General features: G+C 42.5%; 1 protein-coding gene across 1 annotated transcript; it reads right to left on the minus strand.

Annotated features, from left to right (window-relative positions):
• Positions 1–1,413: 1,413 nt before the first annotated feature.
• DDX18 (DEAD-box helicase 18) lies at positions 1,414–20,623 on the minus strand. The gene is made up of 14 exons (XM_056861162.1): positions 20,503–20,623; positions 17,294–17,479; positions 16,366–16,506; positions 15,555–15,690; positions 13,760–13,860; positions 13,456–13,655; positions 13,250–13,364; positions 11,552–11,691; positions 10,585–10,746; positions 7,107–7,259; positions 5,516–5,629; positions 3,240–3,296; positions 2,219–2,396; positions 1,414–1,588 (listed from the first exon to the last, which is right to left on the minus strand). Exons 1-14 carry the CDS (start codon positions 20,621–20,623, stop codon positions 1,443–1,445), a joined length of 1,950 nt encoding a protein of 649 aa, XP_056717140.1. The 3' UTR covers positions 1,414–1,442.
• Between the last annotated feature and the right edge of the window lie 248 nt (positions 20,624–20,871).

Genomic DNA, 20,871 nt, shown 5'->3' on the forward strand with positions numbered 1-20,871 from the left:
TTTGCATTTTCCACCAATTACTCAGAACAGGTTAGTTCCAAATGTGAAGGAGATACGTCTCTGCTCGTTTCTCCAGCCTTCTGTTCTTCCAGAACTGTTCAGCAGGCAAATATATAAATAGTTCCAAGTCTCCAGAGATTATCAATTACAAGACTTTGAATTAAATACTGCAGATTTAGCCAAAGAAATGACTGTCTTCTTCCTAATAGATCTGGGTGGAAACATTCAGCGCAATACTCTTTTCCCATTCCCTTATTTGGCCTTGTACAAAATGATATGCCAATTAAGAGAACAGAATTTGCAATTAGGAGAACTTCCACACTCTCCTTGTTTGGTTCCCCCAGTACTTGCATTAGTATGTAAGTATCTCATTAGCACAAAGTTTGCCTTTGAATGTTACAGCTCGGTCACCTGCTGCCAGTGCTTCCAGCGAGGCCACTGCAGTGGCAGAATGGAAATTCATGTAAGCAACGGGGACAAACCAGATGTATATCCAGAGTGATTTGCATCTCCAGTAGGCTCTGAAGCGGCTCAAAGGAGGACAGAGGAAATTATACGTTGGCCAGACCCACTGCCACAAGAGGTGGCTCTCCAGTTAGAGTTCCAAAGCCAGGGATCCCAGCCTAGTTGAACCTATGGGCACTACAGTATTGGAATCCTGAAAATAAGGAGTGGGGGTCACAACAAAATAGCTGGTATAGAGAGGTGGGACCCCTCACAGAACACTGGAAGGTTCCACAAAATGTTGGGAGGTGCCAAGCCAAGCATGGAGGCAGCCATTTGTGCATGGTGTTCCCAGGACTATTCTGAAGCACCTCCTAATCTAAAAACAACCAGGATTTGTTCTTTGCTTCAGGGAAGAAATGGGCACCAGGACTCATAGGCACCATGTTGGGGGGAGGACTGCTCTAAAAGAACTCACTCGTTACATCATAACATGGACCATTTGATGTCATCTTTGAGCCTGAACCATTTAGCTCGTTTCATATATAAGGCAATACCACCAAAATTCTTTTTAAGTTTTCCAGATATTACCTTACATAGGCCTCAGATCAAGATCCTCTCTACTTAAAATGTCCTTTGTTCTCCAAAAGGTTTTTTAAAGGTTTTGAGGCTCTGAAAGCGCGTACCCACATACAAGACAAGAATAAACAGAAAGTTTGTTTTTGTATATAAAAGAAACAAGGAGGATTCTTTTACAAGAGCTTTTATGAAAAAGAACTATAATATCATCTGCAACGGTTATATAGCTAAGTGTGTTCAAATCATCTCACTTGCTTAAATTAAGAGTTTTTAGACGAAACTACAATTCAAATATCCCCCTCCCCGCTGCTCTTCAGGGAGAATGCAGGATAGTACAGCTTAATTCTATACTGAATTAATTCTTTTCCGTGAAAAGGTTCTTTTTTAAAAGCCATTTCAAAGAGTACTAAGTATGCACATCAGCGACAAAATTGTCTGTTGTCTGTTTTTTTCTTGTTAATCTGCTTGAAGATTCTGCATTTCTGGACATTCTTTGACTTCTGATAGCCAAACCCTCCACCGCCACCTCTTTTCTGCAGTCTCCTCCCATGGCTGCTGTTGACATCTGAAAATTGGGTGTTAAGGCAGATTCATAAACATTTGCTGGCTGAACTGCTAGAATGTTCAGGATGGGGTTAAATTCAGAGGTAAAAAAAAGTTACAACACACAAAACACTTCTCAGAACAAACCTGCAAGTTTGGCAAGGATGAAGGAAGCTTCCCTAGATATTTGCCTAGTGGTCATCACTGTTCTGAACTTTCTGCTTTCTTAAATTTAGGTACTGCAGTAAGGTCCTTGGTATGTCAGATTTGTAACCGATGCTGGTTCCAAAGGCCAGTACAACCATTCCATTTACGTACACTGAATGTTTGCACATGAGGATGCAAAAACAACATTTCTAATTCTACAGTGACAGAAAAATACAACATATCCTAAATATTTCATCTGGCATCACCACTGTGTAGTGGCGATCTCATGTCACGTTCAGTATAAATTGTTTACTTCCATTCCAACCACATACTGATGCGCCATCTTGGGATTAGGGATGCTGAACTTTCAGATGGTGCCATTTGACAATAGAAGATACTATTTCTTTACCCTACATAAAAACAGTCTACCGATTAACAAGCAATCCACTCCTACCTATTTGTTACAAGAGGGGACAGTTGTTAATACCTTGCAATAAAAGGATACTGAGATCTACAAACGGTGGGACCTTGAAGCCAAAAGACAGGGCAACCTTGTTAAGATCCAAGTTATTGACACTGTAGATCTGCTTCAGTGAATGAGAATCGTATGCTCTAATATAGGCTTTGTATGCTTCTTGGGCAGACTTGTGAAGGAAATAGTTTTTCTCTATCAATTTCTCCAGCTGCAAAGTAAAAAAAAGCCATGAGATACATCAAAGTAATGTACTCAATGAATGAAGAAGATCTTTTGTTTAGGTAACTGACACTGACTCCTTTGCAAGAATCAATCAATTCAGCTATAAAGGCATGCACACTTCCCAAAATATATTTTTGATTAGATATATATATTAAGGTTTTTTGTTTTTTTAAAGAGGGCTTAATGGACACAAGTTTGAATTATTGGATACTTCTTCATTAGTGCAATAATGTACAAAAATACTGTCTCCTGAAGAGTTGGACCACAAATGTATCTTCCTGACTCTATAAAATACTGTGTTAAGACACAACAGGGTGCCATGATCACTTAGAATATCAGGACTGGAGGTCTGCCAACTTTAAGTCTCCTCCACCAACACTGGAATTATATTAACATATGTAAATAATGAATGTTCTTTACAGGGACAGGAGTCACATAATGCTAATGAGAGGGCAGGGGCGTATATAAAGTATTTATCTGGCATTCTATATTGAATTGTCCATCTACTTGCTTATATGCAAGTTCCTTCTCAAGGATCATTTTTTTATCTGTCTCTTTCTTTCAAAAGATACCTTTCAACCCATCCTAGCCAAAACCAGGGTGAGTTGGAAGGTAAAGTGTAGGAGACCACAGTTTAGATCCAGAGTAGCGCACTGCTGCTAATGTTTTGTCATGATCGACTATTCTGATGGAAGCATCCTGAAAAGCCTGGAAGACGGGCAACGCTTGGAGACCAGCTCTTAGGGGATATGAGGGCTTGTGGCCGCCAGGAAAAAATCAGACATATAAAATCAGTAAAGAACGCTAGTAGTATAAAATCTAGTTTTACCTGAGACTGGATGTCTGAAATTTTGGTCCAGGAAAATTCAAATTCATTTAATGGTACCTAAAATAATTGTTTTTAAAAAGAAAGAGAACGTAAGAACATAAGAAAGGCCCTGCTGGATCAGACCAAGGCCCATCAAGTCCAGCAGTCTGTTCACACAGTTGCCAACCAGGTGCCTCCAGGAAGCCCAAAAACAAGATTACTGCAGCAGCACCATCCTGCCTGTGTTCCACAGCACCTAATATATTAGGCATGCTCCTCTGATACTAGAGAGAATAGGCATGCAGCATGACTAGTATCCATTTTAACTAATAGCCATGAATACCCCTTTCCTCCATGAATATGTCCACTCCCCTCTTAAAGCCTTCCAAGTTGGCAGCCATCACCACATCCCGGGGCAGGAAGTTCCACAATTTAACTATGCGTTGTGTGAAAAAATACTTCCTTTTATCTGTTTTGAATCTCTCACCCTCCAGCTTCAGCAGATGACCCCGCGTTCTAGTATTATGGGAGAGGGAGAAAAAGTTGTCCCTGTCCACGCTCTCCAAACCATGCATAATTTTATAGACCTCTATCATGTCTCCCCTAGCAGCCTTCTTTCCAAGCTAAAATTGATTATCACTTTATATGCAGAAACTATCAACAGGCAGCAATTGTTTAAAAACGTTCAAGAACACAAGAACAACCATGCTGGGTCCAAGAAATCACTCACATAACCCAACACGCCATTTCCAACAGATGCTTCCAGAAAGCTCGCTACTGGAGAATGGAAGCCAAAGCCTGCTCCTGTTGTCGTCCCTTAGCAACTGGTTTTCAGAGGTATACTGCCTATTTAATATTTGAATAGCCATCATGGCTAATGGCCATTGATGCAGCACCCCTCCATGAATTTGTCTAATTTCTCTCTAAAGCCATCTCAGGTCTGCTCTACGCATGCAGCAGAATGGGCTGTACCACTTTTAGTTGCAACCGAGGGTGTTTCACATTTTAACGGCCCTCAGCTAAAAACTTCCTGATATGCTGACTTTTTCTTATTTGCAAGAGAGAGATTCTAAATTAGCGCCTTATGCAGTGCTTGTTTTCTACTTACAGGAAACTTTTAATGGGAGAAAACTTTGAAAAGTATAATCCCCTCACCTACAGTCTGAAACAACAGTCTGTTCTACTACCTCGACACTCAGTCGCCTCATTAACTAGACCAGAGCAATTACTGCATCCAGAGGCAGTGAGTTCCACAAGTTATCTGTGTACTGTGCAGAGGATTACTTTCTTTCATTTGTTCTGGATCTAACAGCCATCAAGTTCACTGGGTACCACAAATTCTAGTATTTTGGGAGAAAGTTCTCTTCCTATCTATCCCACGCACGTTATAAACATTTGTAAAATCCTCCCTTAGTTGTCTTTTGTCCAAATGAGATTTATGTACTAAGACGGAAAGGAACAACAATGTAGTTATGAGCCACACCACACCTACACCCAGCCTCATGTCTTCTCTGGAATCCGATGATTCCCTCAAACCCATAAATCCCGTTGCTTGGCACTAATTAACCAAGCTCACAATGTCGCTTAGAGGCAAAAACCATAACCTGGACTGAATTCTATGTTTCAGAAAGTTATCGGCATTCTTTAACACACCACACAGGCTGCTATTTTGCAACTGCTGCTTTCTTTTTGAAGCACCTTCAAGACAGGAAGGGCATTTTCACGTTTTAAGCCTGCCATGGGACAATTGTTGTGATGGATTTCTGTCCAAATGCATTACAGAACTTTCCATCTTTGCACCATTCCCACAAACAATTTGCATGAGAGTCCCGTTAGGAGAGGAAATGGCTTGTATAAATGCCCCCTTCTCATATATGTGCAGCAGTACTGCTAAAGATCTCCATTGTGCCATGACCACTTTTATTTCCCTTCTCTCCTAACAACTGCAGAACATACAAAGAAACAGTTTATGGCCATTTCCTGTACTGTGGGAACAAGAAGCTAACAGTTCCAGTACTGGTATAGATATGGTGCACCTCAAGCCAGCACATCAAAATTAGTACCAAGACTGCCATCAAAGCAGGTTGCGTTTAATGCACTACATTCCTTGAGGCTCCATGTTCAAGTGGTTGAAAGTATATTCGTGACGCAATTTCATTTACACCAGTTGTTTTGCACTGCCACGAAGTTCGTTTCATGAAATACTCTCTGGGCAATTAGACAAGTGAAACACTGAAATAGTGGATTAATCATTACAACTCCTGGCAGCACAGCTGGAGCGCTCCACACCGACATACCCTGGCTTGCTTTAGGTAACGCAGGAAACCCAGCTCTTCAGGCCTTAAAATAAGCAGAGCGTGTCCTCTCCCGTTGATCCCACGGGCAGTTCTACCGACACGATGAATGTATTCCTTTGGAAATAAACAATTGATGAGCAACTAAAACTGAAGTAAAAATACTAGCATAACGAAGAGATTCATATGTATATATTACTGTTATTGTTTATTAAATTTATACCCCACTCTCCCTCCAGCAATAGCAGGGCTCAGGGCAGTTTACAGCATGAAATAAAAACATCAATCCATTGACACACACGGAGCAATAATAAAATATCACACACAAAGGCAAGCAAACTATTTAAAGCCGCTTAGTGCCCAAATGGAACTGCTGCATATAAAAATTCAAACTTTGGCAAGCCAAATGTTAAGAAAGACGAACCCAAACAATGCAGGGGCTTCAGAAAACCCAAGGGCTGCTCCTTTCCCTATCATTTACTTACATGGCGCCCTGAAATCCATCTAGCCATCACACAGCCAGTTATAAAGTTGCAACCCCCTATGTTAGAAATGGGGTAGCCACTAGCTGTAATGCAATTCCAAAGGGCAGGTAGCTTCAAAGGTAGCCATGCCCCATTTGTCCTGCTGTTGCTACGCTAGCGGCAGCCATTCTGCTAGCAAGCATGCAGATCCAAATGAGGCAGTGGTCTAGTTGGAATCTGCCACTTTTTCTAGTGCCTGCCAAGTGTTTTTAGGAAGTGGGTGGGGCCAGGTAGGGCTTTTGCCCAGCAAGGCTTCCGACTGGCTGTACAGATTTTTTTTTTAAATGCTGCTTTGGCAGCAGCTGCAACAGCACAAGGAACTACACTGTATTACTGAAATTAAGCCATGGCGATTATTTTGTGGCTGGCTCTGCCTCCTGCGGCAGCCATTCTGTTGCTCCGTCCACAATACTGTGTCAGAGTTCCAAATGTTCCTGCAGGCTCAAAGTGGTTGGGGACCCCTGCATTAAGACTGCCACCTTGGAGATCCAGGTTCCATGGAAGCTTGCTGGCTATAGTCTTGTCATTCGTTCTCTTTCATCACACAGCAGCTTTAATGAAGCTAAGTAGACACAGGTCTTGTCAGTGCCTGGAAAGCCCATGGACACCACTTTGAACTATCTGGGTTAAGTAAAAAAGGTAAAGGTCCCCTGTGCAAGAACTGGGTCATTCCTGACCCATGGGGTGACGTCACATCCCGACGTTTACTAGGCAGACTTTGTTTTATGGGGTGGTTTGCCAGTGCCTTCCCCAGTCATCTTCCCTTTACCCCCAGCAAGCTGGGTCCTCATTTTACCGACCTCGGGAGGGTGGAAGGCTGAGTCAACCTTGAGCCGGCTACCTGAAACCGACTCCCGTCGGGAGCGAACTCAGGTCATGAGCAGAGCTTGGACTGCAGTACTGCAGCTTTACCACTCTGCGCCACCGGGCTCTGGGTTAAAGATGGGACACGAATCAATTTAAAAGCTAATGATAAAATCAGGTTTGGGAGCAACTGTACTTTTAAAACCATGGCAGTCTCCAAGTATACACCTTCTGAAACTTTACAGCCTTCCAGAAAACATAGCTACCTTTGGATCATCTGGTGGGTCATACTGAACTATCCAGTCAACCTCAGGAATATCTAGCCCACGGGCTGCTACATCCGTGCACAACAGGATACCAGAGTCCGCATTGCAGAACTGGAAAAAAGTGGTTGTGCGCTTGGTTTGTTTCTGCTTGCCCTAGGAGAAAAGAAATATTCAAGATTAGGGGTAACCGATGACAACTGGATTATGTTCGCATAACTCCAAAGCTAAAGCTTTGTGATCAATACAAACCTACTTTATAACCAAGCTGTATATCATAATCCACCTAGGTCAGTATTGCATCCTCTGACTGGCAGCAGCTATGTGGGGCTTTGGGAAAAGAAAAGCCTTTCCCAGCATCTTCTACCCAAGATCCTTCAACTGGAGAAGCCAGGGACTGACCCTAGAACCTGCTGCGTGCAAAATGTGTGCTCAGCCAGTGAGCTGCGGTAACTCCCTTCGCCACAGAATAGGCAGATGTCAATCAAGCTCCAAAATAACCTGCAATTTTAACTACTTACGCAGCTTATAGGACAGTGTCAAAACCAAACTGATGCATGTATGTGAAAGCAAGCGTGGCCAATAACAATACTAACCTACACGGAAATATTGTGGTATATAACCAAATAATATTAGCACTCTAAAATACTTCACACAGGTCTCTCAATAATCCTTGCAACAGCTTGAGCAAAGTAAGCTGGCAGCACGTCTTATACCGCACATGGTCTGAGGAACAACAGCTTGCTTCAGGCTACTTCCACTACAACCCTGAGAACGCTTTTCTAGGAGTAAGGTAAAGGTCCCCTGTGCAAGCACCTGGTCATTCCTGACCCATGGGGTGACGTCACATCCCAACGATTACAAGGCAGACTTTCTTTACAGAGTGGTTTGCCGTTGCCTTCCCCAGTCATCTACACTTTACCCCCAGCAAGCTGGGTACTCATTTTATCAACCTCGGAAGGATGGAAGGCTGAGTCAACCTTGAGCCGGCTACCTGAAACCAGCTTCCATTGGGATCGTGAGCAGAGCTTTTGACTGTAGTACTGCAGCTTACCACTCTGCGCCACAGGGCTCTCTTTCTAGGAGTAAGCCCCCTTGAATAGACCTGACTAGGATTCTGAGTAGATTTGCTTGGGATTGCTCTTAGTGAGTTCACAGCTGAGTTCAGTCAGGGATTTCCTGGCTCACTTTCTTCAGCCACCACAGAAGTGCTCAAAATGTAAACTTCAGAAGGTACCAGCCTAGAGAAAGGGAAGCAGGAAGCCCGCAGACAACCCACTTTACAATGGAATCACAAATGGTAGCAGATCATGACTTACAAGTATCTGTTACATACCGCTGTTTTATTTGAATTAAAAATATTGGCCCCACAATATTGTCTTGTTTGCTTTCTACATTTCTTTTCTCCTCACAAGCGACCTGCAGGAAGGGATCCATGGTGAATTCATCCTTTTGAATGTATTCACCACACCACCTGCGACAATTTACTCAGAATACTGCCAGATGTAGAACAAAATCCCAGCACCGCACGAAGAAAATCAATTTTCCAGATGTTTCTACAAATATGCCTGCCAAAAGTGACCGCCATAAAACTCTCTGTTATAATAATATATTCCAGAAGACTCAGAGTCAGGATATTGGCAGAATCAGTACTAAGGTTTGCTATATACACAAAACGATACCCAGGGCTTTTACTGAATCTTCAGCCCCAGGGACACAAGTATCAATAAAAGTCATTTTTTTTTGCAATATGCTCAACTGTTTTCCCCCTCCTTTCAGTTTGCTTACAAATTCTATATCAGCAGTAGTGCTTTTCATGTTAATATACACAAAAGCAAAGGGTAGTCCATTTTTTGTTCATCATGGAAATCGAAAAAACAACTTTAGTGCACCAAACTAGAGCCAGTTAAAATGGTTAACTGACAGCAAACATCATTCTAACGAACAACTTTAACCTTGCTGACAGAAGCCTGTTCCTCAGATAAGCATTTTAAAGACAGATTTAAGGGAAAGGTTTGCCTGATGGCATTTAAAGGTTAATTTATGACTCCACTGCTGAAATCTTGCTGAGATGCTGACATTCTTGTTATGCACCCCCAGCCTCCATAAAGGGACACCTGCAATTTGCAATGCACTTCAAAGCATTATTCAAGCCTCAAAGTCAACTCGACACCTGGATGCATTTGCAAAAATTGGCCTCTTGATAATTGTTCTGCCATGTGCGCTATCTGGTAAAAAGGGGCTCTGCTCACCACGGGCCTTGGGATTCCAGAAACTGAATATTAGTCTTTGCCTATGTTTGGATGCTTGGCTAACAAAAATATTAATTGCTAAATTGACTGGTCAAAGTGGTTAATGTTCACTGTGACACAGTGATGAGGCTCATTCTGAATGACAAAGCTTTACATCAGTTAGAGAAAGGAGCTTGAGGTATTTCAGATGAGTACAGATTTTCCCCTAAGGATACGTTTACATTTGAGTTATTCAGAGATGTGTGAACTGGAAAAAAACAACCAACCAACCAGCTGTAATCTGGGTCCCCAAGAACTCCATGCACATCTACACATATACAGAGGTGTCACTGATTACTCTTCCAGCCCCTAAGAAAGTGTCTCTGGAGTTGAGAGGGGGGAAGTGAGGTTCATCAGCACCTATTTAATGTGTCCTCACAGAACTGTCTTCCACTTCTGCACAGGAATGCTTTGATCCAAGAAACATTTATAGAATAACACACAGGGAAAATAAGAAATCACACACACTTTCACAACAGCCATATGGTTCAATATGGCAAGAGAACCAGGAGGACACTGTGTATGAGGGTGCGTACCTACACATACGCATCCATTTATGCTTTCAAAAACGATGAACTCTGTAGGACGACAACCCTGAAGAATTACTGCCTAAATTTCCTGCCTTTGCTGAATCGTAACACAGCTATATAGGTAATCTACTACCTAAGATCATATTAAACGTATGAAGAAAAAACAATATCAACTAATTACTAAAATAGTTACTAATTACTAAAGCAGTTAAACAGTTGCTTCAGACTTGCCTGTTTGGGGAGTAATATTTTAGAATGTTTAGGGTGGATGAAGGACCCAAACACAGTCCATTTGCAGACAGTCAGGTATAGCAGAAAACCAAAATGTTTCTGGGCTTATGACCCACAATTCATGATTGATGTCAAATATTTCCTGGTGATGAATTAGAGCCGATTCATCCATGCCTATTCAGTTGACTACTCTGTCATGTGGAAGCATGAACAGCTTTTTCTGAAAATGGTGTTGTCTTGTGATACAGAAAGTCTATTATGTTTGATCTTTTGCAAAATCAGCCATTAGCTGATGAACCCACATATGCAAATTCACACTTCACACCTATTCAAGAACAAGCTAACAGTCACAGCTAAAAGTTTTTTGATAGATTTTTGGGTGGATTTTCCACTTTTAAAGCAGGCTATTATCACAAGCCACACACTTACATGAATGGCCAGGACTGGCAGGTCAATATAGTTCAGAAGTTCATAGTGGTACTTCACAGACATACATGAAGAAAAGAAAACCATCAGCTTCTTTTTCCGATTCTTCTTGAGGAATGTGAAGAGCAGGAGAAACCTCTTTTCTGATGGACACATCACGTAACCCTAAATGTTGTTTGAAAATAGGTATTTACATTAATCTAAAAATAAAAGTGTTCAGAAATTTATCTAAAACATTCAAGTAAATTTAGCAAAAGAACTGGCTACTGGAAGCTTCTTTTGGAGACGCTCCACAATTTTTACTAGGAGCTAAAAACTTTCTTGAATTAAATCAAAGAAAAACCATCATCGATATTTTTTAAAAGCTTAGATAAATACCTACAGACAAGACATTATGCTTCTTACAGCTCCATCCAGGAAATATCAAAATATGTGAAGATTTAGTGAAAGCTGGAATTTACATGTTATGTTATTACAAGGTCCCTAAAATTCAGTACACTATGAAGTACATTCAAAACTGTGGATATAAAAAGCATTTGCAGTTTTAATTTTTAAAGTTTCTCTAATGGAAATAAGTGATTTGACAAGACCTCTTGCCTTGGCCACTAGAACATTCCATGTGGTGAGTTCAGAGGAGCTCCTAAACAATTCATGCATTTAGACAGAAACATTAAGCCTTTGCCACAGCAAAGCAACTTTTAGCAACAGCCCAGTCAATGCAGTTCATGTGGAAGCAGGTCACAGCCACCGCTACAGTTATTTTTGGAAAAGGACTCATGAATATTTGAAAATAACAACCCAAATCAAAAAGATGAAGGTAACGAAAAGTGCATACCTGCAAAGCTGATCTTATTTTAGATATGAAAAAGTAGGGAAGAGGGAAATGGAACCCAAAGGCAGCAGAGGGATGGGATCGTCAGAAAGAGGCGTTAATGTGAACTGAATTAAGACGGGGATGCTCAACAGTTACCTGCTCAAGACCATCTACAGTGGCCACCTCTTTATTATCATCAACTCCAACGTACAACGGCTCCTTCTTAAGAGAAATCTTTGCCAGGTCTTCAACCTTCCGGGTTTGTGTGGCAGAGAACAGCATGGTCTGCCTACGTTCTGAGAGAGAAGTGGCCATCAGCTGAATGGAGGTCAGCTTGCACGTACGAACAAACTAACACATCATTCAGAAACACCTGAGAATTTCAAGACACCGTTTCATTCTGCAAGCAGCAGTGCATTCCTCCAGAGCAAAGAGCCTTCTCAATGGCACAAGAGGCACATGCGCTGACAGACAGGCACTTGCATTAGCAGAATGGAACAACAGAATCAAACCAAGATGTCACAAGCTACTGTTTTCAAAAGTATCATATGTCTGCAGGTATAAGCAGTAGGCAAGGCAAGAGGCTTTCACAGCAGGGAAGGGGGAATGCTGAGCTTGCCAGTTGTACAATATGTCAACTGTTTTTGCCTCCTTCCTGCTTGCAAGTAAAAGGATGGGTATGACCAGAGGGCAGGAATCAAAGGGCACCTGGAGCTTTGGCTCTGAGCCTGTAGGTCACAACTGCTACCTTCACATTAGCCAGTCACTGAATCCCAGTTTGTTTTATTTTTGTTGGTTGGCTTATTTATATTGGATTTCCATGTATATGTATAGCCATGTGGGTATACAGATATATTTATATATGCATATACAGAGACACATCTATTGTTGTTAGCATTGCAGTTCTCAGTTTCAGACATATTTATGTCTAGCACCAAGGGAGACAAGTACACTAGATATGATGACCTATCCAGAGTTTCAGCGCCAGACTTACTAAGAGATCAGAAAGTTCTGGATCCAAAGATTTCTCATTCATCCCGTTACTTTCATTGGTTACAGCATGTCATAAGCATCTTTCAATCCACTAGGAACTATATCTTAACAACAAATATGCACACCCCTGTGCAGTCAGAAGTTAAAATCACTTATATAGCTTTTCTCCCCTTAGAATTGTGAAGGGAAAGTTGCTGGAGGAATATTGCTAATATCAATAAGAAAAAATTAAAAACTTAATTAAGTCTGGAGGGAGCCATGGTGAGTTCATAATTATTGAACTGTTTTTTTAAATTCTCCATAAAACCAAATATTTTAGAGAATTTGACTGATATGGCCACACAGTTAGCTAATGATGTGCGCACTGCGGGTGCATTTTTCACAGCTGGTTTTTTTAAATAATTGGACTTACTTTTATTGTACTCCCAAATTAACAGTATTAATTTCTTTTTTAGGAAAACAACTCATACTGGTGGCTTTGAGCCTCCCAAGCTGGCCTACTAAATTTCTTTTTTGACAATCTGGGTCCCTCTGGGGACAGCGGGATGCAAATATTTAAACAAACCAACGAAAAGACCAGCACCCTGTTTTTTTGCAATTAACAGCCAGATAATTTCAGATCAGACAGTCCTGGCAGGTCTTCTTAAATTTGCATGCACTTATTCAAGCTCAAAGTAGTTCAGTTTCATGGGTATAAAATAGTCCATTGGACTGGAAGTTCTGCCAGTGGGTGCTTCAAATAAATGGCACACAACGTAAGCTGTGAGCAGGAGTCAGAAGGGGCTGAAGTACACCGGGCTTGCAGCTCCCACCACTTTCTGAAGTAGGAGCGAATAAAAATAATCTGAACAGATGACTTACTTGGCAGAAGTTTTATGATCTGCTTCATTTCTTCCTCAAACCCAACCTCTAAAATTCTATCAGCCTCATCGATGATCAGACACTGCAAGTTCTTATACATAAATCCTGGGGTATTCTGCAAGATGTTGAACATAGAAAAGCGTTGCCAGTTACTAAAACACACACAAAATAAAGTCACATGTTCCACTCAGTATTATTCTTCCCACCTGCATGTGGTCTAGAAGTCTGCCTGGTGTGGCCACAATGATGTTTATGCCATTTGCAAGTTTCTGTGCTTCCGCAGATCTATTACTGCCTCCCATTACCAAGCCGAAGGTGTGAACATGGTAAGTCAACAGTTCTTTAAGAACGCCATAGGTTTGCATGGCAAGCTCACGGGTAGGTGAAAGGATGAGGACTCCCGTTCCTGAGAGGTAGGGAAGGGAAGAAAGATGCACACTTTAATGTGAAACCAAATTATTGCTCCATCCTCTTTTCAAACTTTCAGGCAAAAAGCCAAGAAACCCTTACCGTTTCTAGGCATGAATTTCAACTTGTAGATAAGTTCTATTGCTGGAATAAGAAATGCCAGGGTTTTCCCGCTGCCAGTTTTTGCAGCTGCCAGAATATCTCTGCAATTGGAAGATGGAATTAGAGTAGGAGAGGAGAGCTGGAACAGATTACTAGCAAGCAAGGCCAGCTTTATGAATATATTGACCCCACTTAGTAATCAAAAGTGGCTCACAGAATTCAAAGTTCTCCCACCGCGGGATACGCTTAGCAGATCTTTGCCCCTCTCCATCAGCAGTGGCAGCTGGCAGCCAGCAGAAGGGCTGTCAGCTGGAGGTAGGTGGAAAAACTTCAAACCTGCACCCTAAATTCTGATCGGCTCCAGGAAGGAACTTTCAGGCTACAGAAAAGTTCACAAATAGGTGAGATACGACAGAGGGGCACCTCCCTGATGCTGCCTCGCTCTCATGCCTCAGAATATATTAAATGCTGAAATTAGGCCCACACTTAACTTGGAAATAACAAGGACCACACTGCTCCTTGTTAGAGAAATGAGATTCCCCTTGCCCCAAAAAGGAACAAGTTGACTGGAGACCATATCACTCCAGTCTTGGCCAACTACCCTGGCTCCCAGTTGTTTCCGAGCACAATTCAAAGTGCTGATCTCAACCTTCAAAGCCCGATATTGTTTGGGACCAACATACCTGAAAGACAGCCTACACCCTTATGAAACTGCCCAAGCATTATGGTCATCTCTGGAGGCCCTGCTTTAAGTCACCCCGCCTTCTGAGATTAGGTGGGTGGCAACTAGAGATGGGAAGGCCTGGAAAAATATGGAAAAATTGGGGGGAAAACAGGTTTTTCCCTGTTTTTTCCCCCAAAGCTGTTTCCCCCTGAAAAAAAATGCCTTTGGGAAAAAACGGAACAAACCCTGTCCCCCCACCCCATTTTTCCGGGTTTTTCCAGGCCTTTCCATCTCTAGTGGCAACTCAGGAGAGGGCCTTCTCAGTCATGGCACCAAAACTCTGGAACTCTCTCCCCAGGGAGATTCGCCTGTCACCTTGTTACCATCTTTTGCCAGCAAGTGAAGACGTCTTTGTTTTGTTTGGCACTCCTTCAATGATCCCTCCTTCCTAACCAACGTTTTAATTCCTCTTTGTGTGTTTTGTAGGTATTTTCTGTTTTTAATTGTTTTAATGAAGTGTGTTGGGGGGGTTGATTCTAATGGTTTAAAAATGTGATTTTATCATGTATGTTTTAAATTGCTACCTTGGTAGCTCCTGTACAGGCAGAAAGGCAGGATACAAATTTTGTAAATAAATAAGAAATACTATTTTATGTGTTTCAACCACTGCTGCCCAAGGATGAGTTCCCCAAATGTTTCATTAATTACATCCCAATCCTTACTTTAGAATAAGCTTATCTGACTGTAGTGGAACCACAGCATGTGTTAGGGAGAATGCAGTCCAAACTTAGGTGTACTTACTCAAAAGTAAGTCCTATTACATTCACTGGGCCTTACTGCCAGTCAGCATGCATAGTACTCCATTATACCAATTTCAGCGGACTTAAGGATGTTTACCTCTAGTGCTAGATTGTGGCCAATATACGGTCATAAGCTTCTCTTTATTTTTAATACAAAAATGTATGTAACACAAATACTAATAAAAAAATTAGAACAAAGTACCTTATGCAACAAAATATTTTTTAAAGATACATATTATGTAGTCAACTGAGCATACACACATACGGTAAGTTTGTCCTACGAAAGGAAAGAGTTTGAACACCACACATAGCTTGAAAGGTCATTTCTTACCTGCCCTCCAAAAGCGGTTTAATACTCTTATGCTGAATTTCTGTCATGTGCGTGAAGGCCATGTCAGCTATTCCTTTCAAAGTGTTCTCACTGACGAGCCCAGCTAGAGAAGCAAATGACGTATCCTCAAAAGCACCTGAAGAAAGAAACCATTACAGTGTGCTGCCTTCAAAAGAGGTCTGTCAAATCAGGGGCTACCGAGCTAAATCAATTTGATTTTTAGAATAGCATTTAAATAACTGAATTGGGACACTCTGATCTTTTAAAACGGAATCTCACAGGTCAGACCACGCAAGGGAAGAAGAATCTTAACCGACACGTGTAATGAATCATTACAAATGCTCAGAATTTACATACCAGTACTTATTGGCCTAAGTGGTGCTGCTTCCATGGAAAATACCCATGCAATTGGGTTATCTAAACATTCTCATAGTGAAGGGGGACTTGCTCATAGATAAACAGTCCCTAAGCAGTCAACAGGGGACAAAGACCAGCTCTAAAACTACCTAGTCAAGCTTCATTTTCTAGACACCACATGCAAGTTTCCTTTATGAAAAGAGAGGGTGACAGATCCCACACTTTCTACTGATCCCTAAACCAGACAAGTCAAATAACCGTTAACAACTGATTGCTAAATTTCAAAATGTGTCTTACTACCCAATCATGTGCATGTTTACTTGGAAAGAAATCCCCAAGTTCAGTGCAATTTACTCAGTCACGTGTTTGTTTGTTTTTTTTAAAAAGGGCAAAATTCACCTCTTTTAGAAAGAAAAATTCAGTGTAATCTAAAGACATATATGAAAACGCTTGCCTGTTAGCCCTAAAGGTAAAGCAGGCCCATCAGCATCCTCAGCCACTTCCTTCTCATCTGGACTTCCCAGGTTTTCTTCTTTGGACTCTCCATTGAAGTCTTCTTCTTCAGCACCCGCCTCCATTTTTGTTTTTTTAGTTTCTGCACATACAGTACACAGAGAAAGTAATTCATAGCACTAGATCATCAGCATATCAAGCAACTGCATATTAACCACTGTTGTTGCTAGATTCAAGCAAAATATCCTATACCTGGTTCCCACTATGTAAATATTTTAAACCTGTGGACAACTAAAGCCCCTACATAGGGGGCCTGTGGTCCCATGAAGAAGAAGAGTTGGTTGTTATATGCCAACTTTCTCTACCACTTAAGGAAGAATCAAACTGGCTTACAATCACCTTCCCTTCCCCTCCCCACAACGCACACTTTGTGAGGTAGGTGGGGCTGAGAGAGTTCAGTGAGAACTGTGACTAGCCCAAGGTCCCCCAGCTGGCTTCATGTGGAGGGGTGGGGAAACCCAACCCGGTTCATCAGAGTCCACTGTAACCAAAGCCTTCTGAATCTAAGCAGTGGAAGGAGCAAGCCAGCTCTACACAGCTAGCTGGAGTTGTCCTCTTCCAAGCAAGAAAAATAATAATAAAAGAGGAACCGGATGATGCCAGTAACTTCAGCTATGGCTTAAGCATTGCTTTTTTGAAATAGGCTCAGTCTAATGGCTACCCAATCTAGCCCATGAAGTTTTAGTCTACTGTATTGTAGGGTTATCCTATTATATGTAGAACTACGTTCAAACGTTAATCAAAATCAAGCATCCTACTGGATACCCCAGTCTCTTCAAACAACATCACTGCAGCAGTAGGATCACAACAAGAAATTAGATCAAGGAACTAAGGATTACCCATTCAAAGCCAGGCAAAATGCACGTTACCGTTTTCTGTATTATTCACAATTTTCCTTTTCTTTTTCTTCTTCTTCAATCCAGGAGGCTTTGTGTCTCCTGGTTCTTCACCATGGAGTACTACATCAGCCTGTTCCACATCCTCTGTTTTATGTTCCTCTGCTGCAGGTTTTGGGATGGGGGAAGCATCTTCTGAGATGTTTACAGCTACCGTTCCTATCAAACAGTGATAAATCCATAAGGGAAAAAAATCACAGATTCAAAGGACCAGATCATATTAACGCCTTTCCATATAGGCACTATTTATTAACCGTTCACACACTGTCTTTCTCCCCAAAGTGGTTTATGTTGTTCTCCTCTACTCTATCTTATCCCCACAACAGTCCTGTGAGTAGGTTATGCTGAGAGTGTGTGACTGGTCCACGAGCACCTAGCAAACTTACATGGCAGAGTGGGAATGTGAACATAGGTCATACAGACCCTAGTCCAACACTCTAACCACTACATACTGGCTCCTGGGTGACAGGTGTGCCTGCCCATGCATACAGAATCACCCTTAAACTGAGTATGTAAACTGAACATGCATATAGCATCCCACAGGACCTGTATTCTCCTACACTGCCTTTTCACAGAACATTTACAGAGCTTTGCTTATCCAATGATACAACATCCTGACATACTTGGCACAACCCAATCTATCCCCATAAGTGAGCTGCCCACTCTTCTATGAAGGCAAATGATCCATGTCTGCACAGGGATTTAGTATTGTACATGGAATATTTTATGCATGTCATTTTCCTTCATTGAGAGTTGTTTCATGAGTTACTAATAAAAGCAAGTACAAGTAAACAATTCAGTATGTATCCACTTCTACCCTGCATGTGACTATTGTTTATATTGCAGAGATAAGCATCAAGGAACAGTTTTACTTCCCCACCCCCCTAACTGTGAAATACACACAAAACCTCTAATGTCAAGTGCAACAATTGTGGTTTTCAGTACATGCATTAAGATAAAAAAAAACACTTTTAATTTCTAACTGGTCCCCATGATACAACCCCAGCTCTTTTGTATCCCGTTCATAAAGTCAAGCGTGAATTATAAGCGACATACAGTAAACCAACTGTAAATGATGTCGTTCCATACTGTAGTTCAAAAGCAGTAGTACGAATGCTTTTGCATTGATATTCTCTATGAAGAGAATATAAAGAATATTAAGGATTGTGGTAAATAAAGGATTTTAAAATATTGTTTAAAAATATGTACAGGATCTGGCATCTGCCACAACACAGAATGTATCTAGGGGCCCACAGCTGATTGCCTGCTGTCATCTGCTTTATTAGCATGCAAAAAGTGGTCATTGAACACATGAAGCTGCCTTTTACTGAACCAGACCTTTGGTCCATCAAAGTCAGTATTGTCTACTGAGACCGGCAGTGGCTCTCCAGGGTCTCAGGCAGGGGTCTTTCACATCACCTACCTGCCTAGTCCCTTTAACTGGAGATGCCAGGGATTGAACCTGGGCCTTCTGCGTGGCAAACAGCTGCTTAACCACTGAGCCACAGCCCCTCCCCAAAAGTACACTGATATTTTCCGACCAGTTTTGAACAGGGACCTTTCGCGTGTTAGGCAAACGTGATAACCACTACACTATGGAAACTGAGCCTAATGCCTTTAATTTCTGACACATCCAAACAACAACAATCTGGGGATGTATCCGCTGCACACCTTATTAAGGTATATTTATTTATAAGACCAGCCCTGGTTAGTATTTGGATAAGAGACCGCCAAGGAATACCAGGGTCGCTGTGCAGAGGAAGGCACTGGCAAACCACCTCTGTTAGTCTCTTGCTATGAAAACCCCCAAAAGGGGTCGCCATAAGTCGGCTGCGACTTGACGGCACTTAACACACACACACATACATAAATGTGTGTGTGTGTAAAGTGCCGTCAAGTCACTTCCCACTCATGGTGACCCTATGAATGAGAGTCAGCCAAAATGTCCTATCTTTGACAGCCTTGCTCAGATCTTGCAAACTGAAGGTTGTGGCTTCCTTTATTGAGTCAGTCCATCTCTTGTTGGGTCTTCCTCTTTTCCTGCTGCCTTCAACTCTTCCTAGCATGACTGTCTTTTCCAGTGACTCTTGTCTTCTCATAATGTGGCCAAAATACGACAGCCTCAGTTTAGTCATTTTAGCTTCTAGGGTCAGTTCAGGCTTGATTTGATCTAGAACCCACTGGTTCGGTTTTTTTGGCCGTCCACGGAATCAGCAGCACTCTCCTCCAACACCCCATTTCAAAGGAATCTATTTTCTTCCTATTTACACACATTTATAAGACCCTTTTAATATTCAGATGCCCCTTCTTTGAGTTTGTGACATGTTGGAGAACAGTTTTTATAGCGAAGAGCTAGCACCTGAAGAGTGCTACCTGAACTGACCCTAGAAGCTAAAACGACTAAACTGAGGCTATTGTATTTTGGTCACATTATGAGAAGGCAAGAGTCACTAGAAAAGACAGTCATGCTAGGAAAAGTTGAGGGCAGCAGGAAAAGAGGAAGACCCAACCAGAGATGGACGGACTCAATAAAGGAAGCCACAGCCTTCAGTTTGCAGGATCTGAGCAAGGCTGTCAAAGATACGACATTTTGGTGGACTTTGATTCATAGGGTCGCCATGAGTCGGAAGTGACTTGACGGCACTTAACACACACAGCACTGATTACACGCTCAAGACCACCCTCTTTTGCCCACGTTTCCAGGAAGCCACGCGGATCGCTACCAGCGGAGCCTCGGGGGTGTGTGTGTGTGTGTGACTCTTAACAAATATAAGCAGAACCACACAGTCAAATTACAAAGAATTCTTCAATACAAACAAATAATTCTTCAGTACAAAGACAGGAATGCCGGCTGATAGTTCCTGGAAAGCATGCCAAGAAGGGAGTCCAGAGACCCAGGATATATCATTAAGAAGAAGACATGGTAGAAAGATAATTATATGGTCTTGTGCAGATTAGCAACCATCTAACCCATCATTAATCGACACCATTTATTAAGGCCCAGGTGCAGAAGCATATGAGAATTGCAAAACTTAATTATCCAATGCAGGCAATAGGGCAGCAGTGCACCAAAGGCTACACAAAGTTACTTGGTTACACAAAGTTACACCCCCCCCCCACCGGCCTCCCTTCCGCCAGGCAGCTCAGCCCGGGGAGCCCCTCGCCGCCCCCCCCCCCCGCACCTGTTTGGCCGGCGGCCGCCTGCAAAGCCAAATTGCGCCGACGAAGCTTGAGGCTGTGCTTCTGGAGCTTCCTGCGCAGCAGCCGCATGGGGAGGTTCCCGCCGCCCGCCGCCGCCGCCATCCCCTCGCTTCTCCCCCCCTACCAGCAAGGGCCTGGACGCGGCCCGCCCAGCCCACGTGCGCGAAAGCAGGAAGTCTCCACACCGAGCCGGAGGAAGAGGGAAGCGGAAACGGAAGCGGGCCTGGGAAACGCGGCGTCCGGATCACGTGCCTCCGCCTCCTCCTCCTCCTCCTCCTCCAGCGGGCGACGCCTGACTTACAGCGACCCCTGGAGGCCGGGAGGAAACAGCGTTCGATTTAGAAGTGGCT

This window comes from Euleptes europaea, chromosome 15 (genome assembly GCF_029931775.1).
Source record: "Euleptes europaea isolate rEulEur1 chromosome 15, rEulEur1.hap1, whole genome shotgun sequence".
NCBI classification, from domain to species: domain Eukaryota; kingdom Metazoa; phylum Chordata; class Lepidosauria; order Squamata; family Sphaerodactylidae; genus Euleptes; species Euleptes europaea.